The following is an 11,502-nucleotide window of genomic DNA, read 5'->3' as shown; positions in this document are numbered from 1 at the left end:
ATCTGCAAATAATACCATATTATTTTTGTTTATTATTTTAGGTAAATCATTAATATAAAGTAGAAAAAACAAGGGACCAAAAATTGAGCCCCGTTGAACACCGCATTTATTTGTTTCCCATTTGGAAGAGTTGTTACTGTCAATTCTATTACCCAGTACAACTCTTTCATATCTACCTGTTAAATAAGATCCAATAAGTGTTTTGAATTATCCTTCAATTCCATAGAATTCCAATTTATCCAATAATATTTTATGGTTAACACAACGCCTTTTGTAAATCAAAATGACTTAAAATTTTCACAATTCTTAAAGAAACCAAAAGCCAGACAAATCAATACGTAATCTCTCACCCTGTTTATTTTCATTTATTTTCAATTTTTAAATATTCCCATCTATTAAAGAAATTCTTTTGGTTGTGCTGCAAACCGCCCATCCATAGCTAATGTGGCCTCCTCAGTACATGAAAACTTTCATCCTTTGAGGTGTTTCTTGAGGTAAGGAAAGAGGCAGTAGTCTGAAGAGGCCAAATCAGGTGAGTAGGCCAGGGGTTTCAGAACTTCAAAGTGAAGAGCTGCCAATTTCTGGTATGTAATGGCCACCTTGTGAGGAACAGCATTGTCTTGAAGAAATAAGATTCCTTTCAGAAGCTAGCCTTGATCTTCGGCAACCAGTTGCTGCTTCATTTCGTTTGTAAGTGCAACATAGTACTTTGCCATGATGGTTGCACCCCTTTCCAGGTAGTCTACAAGCAAAATTCCATCTTTGTCCCAGAAGACAGACACCAACACCTTGTTTGATGACTTATGTGTCTTGAACTTCTTTGGACGTGTGGAACCACTGTGCCTCCATTCCTTGGATTGTTCTTTGGTCTCTGGATCATATATATGGATCCAAGTTTCATCCATAGTTACAAGTAAAGTAAAAAAGTAAAGGCATCCCTGTAACAGGCCAGTGGAAGCCCATAGTGTTGTGAGATGTTGAGGTTCCCACATTTTCTAGACCATCAGCTCGTAGATGGCGGTATTGTTGTCAGCCCCATGAGCTGGCCACCCTTTACCCCCAAGAATATTCCTGGTACTCATATCTGTTGGAGGCTGAGTTGACCCCAGGGCCATAGTGTGGCTGGAAGGATTAGTTCAATTGAAAAAAAAATCCAATGACCTCACCGGGACTTGAACCCGCGACGTTCCGGCTTGTAGCATAGTGCCTCAACCAACTATGCTACCGCGTGCCCCTCCATACTTACGAGATAGTTAAAAAAAATCACACAGAATCTCGTCGAAAATGGCTTGTGAAGCAAGCACTCGATAACTCTTCTGAACAGCATTGAGACATTTGGGAAGGCATTTGTCTGAGATAGCCTAATATAGCCTACTTTTTTCTCGGGATATCGCTAGGGTCTCTGCTATCTTTTTAGCGGATATTCTTCGATCATCCAAGATCGTGGAATGAATGACACCCACGTTTTCTGCAATTATCACTTGAGTTGGTCTCCCAGAACGTTCATCTTCAGTGCTCAAATATCCTGTTCTAAACCTAGCAACCCAGTTCTTTACTGTGGAGTACGATGAGCACATCGCCAAATGTAACCGACATACCATCGTCATTTTTTTTGGCAGAGTTCCGTTTTAGGAAAAGATATTTCATCACCATTCGCCACTCTTTTGCTGTGAAATCACTGTTGTTTTGTGCCATTATCCCTTCATATCGGCAGCAAACACTAAATAATCGGGCTACAATTAGGTCAGACATATATAAAACTGTAAACTTCGATGTGATATAGAAACTCCGTGATTTTAGTCCGCAGGCGAACTATACCGACCGAGCGACCGCCGCTTGACGGCGAAGTTTAGTACCAACTTTTGCGAACAGAGGGTGTCGCGGGGTCAGCTCAATGAATCCCCCATGGCCGTTAATTTGGGTTTTCTAGACCGGATCCGCTATTTCCTTGAAATAGCTCCTCAATTATCATCACGAGGCTGAGTGGACCCCGTTCCAGACCCACTACTACTCAGAAAAGAATCTGGTAGCGCCGGGAATCGAACCTCTATATAACCAACAATGCTAACCACTAGACTACAGAGGCGAAATTATGTGATAAAGCTAAGTGAAATAGGAAAAGTCAAAGACTTATCAGCACCCCTACGTACAACTGCCATCCCATCCAGATATGTCTATGGTGAAACTGAACCCTTAGACACCGCATTTCCAGCAACAATCCATTACCTACTGGGGAAACAATGTAAGAATTACCACGTAGTTATGTACTTAATCAAGTCAAGGCCGCACCATAGCTCAAGCGGTTAGTCGCTGGCTTCCCACCGCGGTGGCCCGGGTTCGATCCCGGGTCTGGTCAAGTGGGATTTGTGGTGGATCTGGGGCTGAGTACAAGAGACTTACTCCCACCCCACTAGCAATAAAAAAAAATACATCAAGGCAACACAAGAGGATTTTCACGTGTGGACCAAACGCGCTTTGACTATGCATCAACTCTTGTGAACGCTCTTCAGCATGTTTATACCGGTGTGTAATTTGAAGATTTCTACCGTTGAAATTGTTTCAAATGTCCTCCAAGTAACTCCACAACCGGAAGTTTATATGGTTTAGATCGCTTCCTCTCGCGTGAACCTAACAGCAATTAGGCATACATCGATACTAACGTGGTTTGTCCGTTATACTAATCCCTGCACATAACACGTGCGTGGATGTAGATATAGCATGATACGGAATACATATTGTAACGTATTATGTGTCGTCCGTAGCTGAGCAACGAAAACAATGGTAATTGCTGAGTTCCCAGAGCGACAAATCGAATACCAACAGACCGTTGCTCAGGAAGAACCGTGGCAACGATTTATTGAAACAGCGGAAATAATGCATTTCCACGGTAAAGGGCACAGAACACGTGAAATCAAATCCTGGTAAAACCGCCAGTCGTAAAGTAAGACTGCTCTGGCTAAGTGAGTGTGGCCAGTAAACTTATTCGCTAAGATGATTCAGTCAGTGTGGAAATTCTTGTGTTACTGGTATTTTCGTTATCTAATGGTAACTGAACTCTACATGGTAGAAAGATGGGAGCGTGCGGTTATCAGTATCCTTTAAATATGCTGTTCGACGAGTCAGTTTTAAAGTGAGACGTCCAGTTACGCGGCTTGTTGTGTAATTTAATTTTAAGAAACCTCTGCTTTCTTCTGTCAGGGAATAGTAAAGTTACCATAGTGGGTTTATCTCTTGTTGAGTGGCACTTCTGAATTTAATTTTAAACTTTATTTTGTACACAGTACATCTTATGAATTACAATCGTTTACTGTAAAGTAGTATTTAACAATTTGTGTCCATTCACAATGGGGAATGAACACTAGAATAAGTAAATATTGCTTATGTAATGCATGTTATCCATTTTGTTTTGTAGGTTAATGCAGTTACATTTGCATTGTTGCTCCATGAGGAGCCATGAAAAGTGGTTGAGTAAATATGTTTTCCACATAACTGTCTTTTACAGCGATATTTTTAAGTTCGAATAGGAAGGGCCCCTTCTGAATTACAAGAGAGGTGTTGTGTTGAAAGATGCCAGCATCACTGCCAAATGTAAGCCATAATTCTGTCTTTTTCATCTTCTCTTTTGGCCTGAGGCCCCCTGATGTGGTTGTATCATCATTAGAACTTGAGGGATGATTCATTTTAGTGCCACCAACTTCATTTAAATGGTTTTCAATGAAATGAAAATTGTGGGAAGATCATTTGGCCTGCACTAGTTCTTTGGATAGGTTTGTCGTGGTAAGTGAAGACCTGTTCTTTTATGCCATCTGTGTTTGAACAGGGTAATGTGGCCAATATGGGGAAGACAAACATAATTACACTATAAGAATCTGAGATGTTGTCAGAGCACAATAATGGAGAATATGAAAAACCCAGGAAAAGTTATAACTGTGCAACATTTTTTAAAAACTTGAAATCATGTACAATTTTCTGTCCTAACCCCTTGATTGCCAGGCCTCACCATAGATTCTGGGGCAGCTTGGTCACAAATTAAATTGCAGAAAGGAGCCACATTATTTCCTCAGATTACCTTCAAAGGACCCTAAGTATATGTAGCTTGAAAGCCTATTTTTTCCTTTAAATTTTGCTGTAGTACACTTGATTTCATCTTTAACAGAAATGCTGTAGTAAGCAATTAACACTGTGCCAGTCTCTGCAGCTATGGCAGTTCTAATGCAAGTATATAGATTTGAGGGATGTGAAGGCTTAATTTGCAGTTTTTCCAAATAATGATGTTAGCCGTGCCTGCCACAGCGTTCTGTTTGGACACAGCATACACTGTCAGTATATTAGTAACTGTGTACCAAGAACTGCATGAACATATTAATCTCAGGTAAGACCTCATGTGATGTAATAGTAAATTTGATATTTTTTACAACTTTGAATTCACATGTATATCTTTCCTTAACACATACTCATATGTTGCATTTGTACTTGTGTTCCTTATGCTGTCGTATTTAAATTATGCTGTCCTTCTGTATGTGACATCATCAGTAGTTAGATATACATCAATATAGCAAATGCCAAGCTTGTTGCCACAGAACCGTTACAATCATAATACAAGTACTACATACCAGCGGAAGTGGACCAGAAGATCAAGATTATTTCAAATTGCAACCTTTTATTGATCAATATAAGTGAATTGTCTTTGTATGGTAGCATATCATAAATTCTGAGAATACATTACATTCCTTATTTTATTGTGAATAAAAACATGAATTGAAACTTTCTGTTACATTTTATGATAATTTAAAGTTGTTTCCAGATCATTCATTAGTTTGGAATTGTATGAGCCAGTGAAGACTGTACCTGACATGTTATATATATATACATATCTTCCCACATAAATGTATTACATACAGGTATCCTATGTTATATAAACCTCACTTTATACATATTAATTAAATAGATCAGTGTTGTGATAGTGGAGTTATTATGATGATGTGATGCACTAATAACTCAAAAGACATGTGAGCTGTTTCTGCTTACCATTAATAATAGGCATGCTCAGTTTCTCTGCAGTTGTAGGCCATGCAGCATCTCAAGTGACATTTCATTTTATCTGCTTAATTTTGTGAAGTCTATAAGTTAAATTGATTGTGGGCAAACATTGGAGCAGTGATAAAAGAGTGCTGTTGGCAGCAAGAGGCAAAAAAAGTCTTTTACCCTTTAGGAGAAATTAGATGTGATTAAGAGGGATGAATGTAATAAATGCCATTGGAATTTTCAAATCGACCGTAAGAACCATTAGGAAGCAAGCTGATAAAATTAGGAATGTTGTAAACAGAGGTGTAATGAGGAACATGGTTAGTAAGATGACACAAATTAGGGTGCCAATAATAGAGAAATTGTAAAGGTATGCCGGCCTAATGGATGGATCATGAATACCAACATGCCATTCTACTTTCCATAATGATCATTTGGGTTAAGGCAAAGCGCTTGTTTGATGAGCCAAATGTTATTGACCCAGATCCAAAACTTCCTATGTTTGCTGCCTGTACTCGGTCATTTTAACATTTTAAAGGATGACATGGATCCTACAACCTTATGTTAACAAGTAATTCTGCTGAGGAATTTCCATCTCGCCAAGTGACAATTGAAGAGCACGCATATATGCTCTATTAAGGGTTTTTTTTTCTTTCCCCTCTCTGGATGAGACCAGATTGTTCTGGAAGTGGATGCAGAATAGAGTGTGCACAAGAAGGCATATCAGGCTGCAGGGTTGCCAAGGATTTCTGCCACGGCTGTTAGGTGGAAACACATCTAGAGATATAAAGCCAAACCTCTGCTGGCATACCACTCAGAAAATGCTTGAGCATTCAAGAGTTATTCTGAGGCAGTTCTGCCTGTTGTTTGGAGGTCCAATAAGGTGTGGGTAACAATAACCTGGTTTGAATTCTGGTTCAAACAACATATAAAGTAGCTCCTTTATAGTGTTGGGCATTCTTTCTGATGGTGCCCAGTAATGGTCAAAACATTTACTTATTCCTGTTAAATTAGTTACACCTGATGGACTTATATTTGTTTATGTATAAAAACTTCTCACTGTTGTAGCAACATATTTGACTTCACCATTTAGGTGTTCTTCACCACTGGTGGTGTCAACATGGTTGCTTTACTTAGTACATACACGTACTTTTTTTTTCCCCCTTGGCACTACAGCCCCAGTGGGCCTAGGCCTACCTCCATGAACTTCTCTGTTCACTTCGGTTTTTCTAGATCTTACACATACGGTAGGACTCCTTGGGCGAGTGATCAGCTCGTCACAAGGCCTCTACCTCTAGACAAACACAGAAAAATGCTCACAGACATCCATGCCCTGAGTGGGATTCGAACCCACGATCTCTGCTTCCGAGCGAGCGAAGACAGTGCATGCCTTAGACCGCTCGGCTACCATGACCGGCACATACACATACATACAGTGTTAAATTTTTGTGGACTGAAGGTACAAGGGTGCGGAAATTCAACAGAGAGTATCAGCGCAGTACAGACACAGTATTCTGCCACAGCAGACAATGTACAAATGGAATGACATGTTCAAAAATAATCAGACAAGTGTCACTGATGAACACCCAGGGTTCCCGTCCACATTGATTATTAAAAGTACCATTGAACAAGTCCACATGCTAATTTTCAACAAGAGGAGGATAACTATCGATGAAGTGGCAAACCAACTGCACATTGAAGAAAACAATCTTGGTCTGCTTTTACCGGTTCTCACAGTCTCTTCGCTTGTGGATTTCTTATATTTTTCCTTCTACCCTGAAGATGGAGACTATACGTTCCTCCAAAACGTCAGCTAACACCACATATACATGGTGTCAAATCCCAGAAGACTGTTTTCTTCATAGTCACCGCCGGGAAAGCCTCAAATCTTACAACTGCACATTAGTTACAGTCATAAGGAATCATCCTCAGTAGACTTCAGTTTCGTAGTTTGTGTGGGTTCCAAAACAGTTCACAAAATGGCACATTTGTAGTTGTTTGGACATCTGTAATCACTTGGGACCAGTATTCTTGAAGAGGGCAGCATATTTTTAAATCATATTGTTGCTGGTGATGAATTGTAGATTCAACACTATGAGCCAGGGAGCAAATGTCAGGAGTATGGAATGGAAACACCAGACATTCTGTGCGAACATATGTTCAAATCTCAGCCAGCAGTGAGGAATGTTATGCTCACACTGTTCTTGGATATGAAGTAACTGCTCCTTGAGCATTATCAAGAAAGGTCCAACAATAAACAGTACACGTTACAGTGAGAATGCATGACGAGCTGAAGCCAGTGATCTGGAGTAAAGGCATGTTCCTTGATAGAGCTCATCTCTGTGCTGCTACTCACATTATTGAAACACTAGACTGAAATTGGAATAGACACCATACAGCTCTGATCTTGCTCCACTGAATTTCAGTCAACTTTAAAAGGCCATCGTTTTTCCAGCAACCACATGTTGAAGGTGGTGGTGCATATATTCCTTTACTACGTGTGCACACGTAGTAAAGATAAGCAGCGGCCGCACACAGGGAGCTTACACGGAATAACAGTGCTGGAAACAAGAAGTAGCCACTGCAGCACTACAGACATAGGGCAAGTAACCCTGAGAATTTTAATTTTTAAAAGAATTTTAAATTAGAACAAGATTTTAAAAGTGCCAGTTCATAATATCAAAATTGACGAGCGTAGGCAACAAAGATAATGCACAAAGCAGACAGTTATCAGCGAAGTAGATTCTAATAAATCGAAACCTGTTAGTAACGACGAAAAGAACAATTGGGAAGACTTATGGTTTTAAATTTTAAACTAGATGCAGTGTAACAGCTACATAAGTGCATACACCTGATGATGGCCGTTTGCGGCCGAAACATTTAGTGTAGAAGAAGGCAAGACAAAAGAACTACAATAAATTGTTGCACTTGGGACAGTGTTTATGTCATATATTGTATAGAGTGCAACAGGATGCTTAAATATAATATTGTTTTAAGTAACCCAAAGAACAGGAATATCAGCAAATGGGATTATTTATAGCTATGTTATATAGATTAAAGTTTATTTGTAATGATTGGGAGCTCATTTAACCTTTTGCCACCATAGATGTGGGAAAACAGTGTAATTACCGCTTGTTGCACATATCATACCTGTAATAAAATATAAAGTACAAATGGTGTTTAAATTACTGAAACTGGATAGAAGACATCAAGATACAGTGCATTTAAATATCAGGACAAAGCGTTCATCAAGGTGACCCTAGGTCTCAAATGGGATGTAATGATCAAGATTGAAATGTCATATTTTAAAGGTTTGTTTAGACAAGTGACATTTTTAGGACAATATATGGCAGCAGGACAGTTTGAAAATATTTTTGGCAGTTATTGACCAACACTGTAGAACAGACTACAGATAACTGTTGTATGTTGTGCAAACTGGACAGTGTTTCTTGCATCTCTTCTGAGATATGAAATAGTTGCAGATATTTGATGCATGTCTGGGGAAAGAGAAAACAAATAGCAATTTCCGGATTAGTGTGTGGTGACAATAATTGAGCCATCTAACATCTTCAGTTATATTTATGTGTAAGTGGCTTTTAATAAGCAGATAATTTCAGTAATATTGTTTACATACACCTAGAACTAAAGGAGTAGCACAGTTCTAGTATCAGGACAGAAATGTTAAGGATACTTGGCATACGTTTTCCAGCATAGTGTGTTCAGGTTATAGTCTTCTGCAGTGTGAGACACTTTGTAGTATTGTAGGTGGATGCCAACATGATCCTGAAGAGGGATTGAGAAGTAGCTCTGGTCAGTCCAAAAAGTTGGGAACGAATATCAAAATTGGGGGAGGGGGCATCATTAGAAGAAAAGTTAAGTGAAGCTTTGAAAACTAAAAGCACATGGTTCACAGATAACATGAAATTCTTACTACAAAATGTACCTGACAGGAAAATGCTCCAGATCAGTATAAGAGGTGAATTATTTTATTTTGTTTTGAGTTTACATTAGTAAATATTGCCCAAAATACACAGTATATGCACATGTCAGTATTACATAATGTGACTTCATCTATTTGGATGACACTGTTCACTTAAGTTGCATCAGTAACTAGACTTCTAATAAATAATTCTGAAATAATTGCTTGCACTGTTGCATGGGAGATCTGATCTTCACATGTAAACCCTCAATGGCACCTAAACAATGAGGAAAATTCCATCTATCACTAGGATATCTTGCTATTTTCAGCCATTCACTTTCACAAGTATGCTGCAGAACAGTAACATGTATAAGCCTACTATATATTAGTAACATTTATTATGTTTATTGCAGAAATATGACACAAAAGTGGGTGTTTCTGGCAACATGGCAGAGAACAATGACACAAACTCGAGTGCAGAATTTTTACAATCAGTTACACTGGATGAAAAGTCAGCTACTCAGAAAAACAGGTTTGAAGAAGAAAATGAAGACATCAGCAACTGGAGGAGGGATAATTTTTCACACTTTGGTGATCACGTTCCCTGTAAACTAAGCAGAGTTAAAAAATATCACAGATTTGTCTGGCCACCTATACCCCTTCTCTTCCTCAAGCATTCTCTCACTTGATTCATCAACATACTCATTACCTATACCAATGTTTTTTCTTCCACCTTCGAATTCATAACTTCATTCTAATCCTGCACATTCTCATAGCCCACAAACACAATCATACTCCAGAAATAACAGAGTTGTTGTAAATATTCAAATCAGAATGTGTCACAATAAATAAGCCTTACTAATTGATAACTTGGTAGACACGGGAATTGCTTTCATTATGTTGGTAACCATTCTCTGAATCTTGGGTCAAATTTTATTTAGTCACTGTGTGACATATTCATGAAATTCTGAATTCACTGCATAAAGCCATTATGTGGCTGGAAGGATTAGGTCAATTGAAAAATCCAATGGCATTGGGAATTAAACCTGTGACCTTCCGGTCTGTAGCAGTGCCCCAAACTAATTGTAGGGAAACCTATACTTTAGATCCAGACTGATTTAATTATCAGCTCTTGAAAACACTAAATCTGACAATGACTTTACCACATACAATTTTAATGCTCTTTCACCACTAGTGCATGTGATCCAGAAGAAGCAGATACTGGCACCCCAGACAACTACAAATAAATGCTAATTTCTTTTGATAATCCATATACATCTTACCTGTATGTATGCATGCACCATATGCTTCAAGAAATGGCAAGTTAATATTTTTATTGGTACCATAAAGTTTTAACAAATGATTTTTTGTAATTTGACCTTCATGGCATGTTTAAGTCAAGCTGTGTATGAAAATACAAAAGGGTTAAGAGACTAGACCATGCCAACCTAGAAGAAACTACAGACTTGTGATGGAAACTACACAAATGTGCAATGATAATGATACAATGAAGTCTTGTCTATATCAATCCCTGACAGAAGTAGAACCATGTACATGTTGGAAATTCATTTCATATTGATACAAGTCATCACCCAAGAAGACTTCATTGCATTTGGTATTATATTAAACTGCATATGACTTTTTTTACTTATCCTGAAATGTATGAAGCTTATTTGCAGATGTTACTAAATGCTTCTAGCTCTTGATACCATATGGCACGTTAGGTCGAATATCATTCATATCACAGTGGTTATACCATAAGTCTTACATAGATCATAATTATCTCATGCTTGTTCTCTTTTTACCTTTATATCAAGAGACTTGTGAAAGTATTTGCTTTTACCTAATACCTGTGTCCACCCGTACTGACATTAATGTGGCAAAGATAATGAAAAGTGTTGTTTCTTAAAGGCTGAAACATCAGCTCTGACAAAGAGCAACAAAAGATAATGCAGGTATGACAGTAAGACCAATCACTCAATATTGTCTACTTCTGTCATTCTTAACATTTATTCAAAGAAGGAAATTATCTGAGAGCCTGCTGCAAACCATTTTGCCTGTCCAGTGGGAGGGATGCATGTTCCTAGCATCAACTTCACCGTGCACATTTTGACTCAACGCATAAATGAGAGGCCAATATCCTCTACACGTAAGATTTCTTTTCAGTATCACCACATTAAATACTGAACAGCTACTTTAAAGAAACCTTATGTGTCACATGCTCATCGACTGTAACTGCTACTCCCTGCTATGTATTAAACGTTCAATCTTCAGTTTACTTTATGTTGAAATCCCTTGTGAGTTACACATTGAAATGGCTGTCCAGATATATAATACCCATGTGAGAAATAAGATGATTCTGGCATACAGTTCTGCTGGGGTTTAAAGTCTGCTCTGCAAAATGATGTGAATGTGAACATTTTACAGGGAAGCCAAGAAAGTGAAAGTGAAAACAGCACAGCAGCCATGAGCAAACCTTGGAAGATATAAAGAACCTCCGCATAAAGATAGACAGGTGGCACAATATCTGCCCCATACAAGAGGGACGATGGGAGGAA

At 38.5% G+C, this 11,502-nt stretch overlaps 1 protein-coding gene across 1 annotated transcript; it reads left to right on the top strand.

The window, feature by feature from the left end:
- Positions 1 to 2,428: 2,428 nt before the first annotated feature.
- LOC111868571 (serine palmitoyltransferase small subunit A) lies at positions 2,429 to 4,769 on the top strand. The gene is made up of 2 exons (XM_023859336.2): positions 2,429 to 3,087; positions 4,455 to 4,769. Exons 1-2 carry the CDS (start codon positions 2,992 to 2,994, stop codon positions 4,554 to 4,556), a joined length of 198 nt encoding a protein of 65 aa, XP_023715104.1. The 5' UTR covers positions 2,429 to 2,991; the 3' UTR covers positions 4,557 to 4,769.
- The last annotated feature ends 6,733 nt before the right edge of the window (positions 4,770 to 11,502 follow it).

The sequence above is a fragment of the Cryptotermes secundus genome, unplaced genomic scaffold (genome assembly GCF_002891405.2).
Source record: "Cryptotermes secundus unplaced genomic scaffold, Csec_1.0 scaffold330, whole genome shotgun sequence".
NCBI lineage: Eukaryota > Metazoa > Arthropoda > Insecta > Blattodea > Kalotermitidae > Cryptotermes > Cryptotermes secundus.
Note: the sequence above shows the minus strand (reverse complement) of the source record. Positions and strands in the feature narration are given on the sequence as shown.

Bases quoted from the DNA above. Each gene is read 5' to 3' on its own strand.
- LOC111868571 (XM_023859336.2), top strand. From the start codon at position 2,992: ATGATTCAGTCAGTGTGGAAATTCTTGTGTTACTGGTATTTTCGTTAT. The intron at 3,088-4,454 runs ATCAGTATCCTT...CTTAACACATAC, and splicing joins AAAGATGGGAGCGTGCGGTT to TCATATGTTGCATTTGTACT.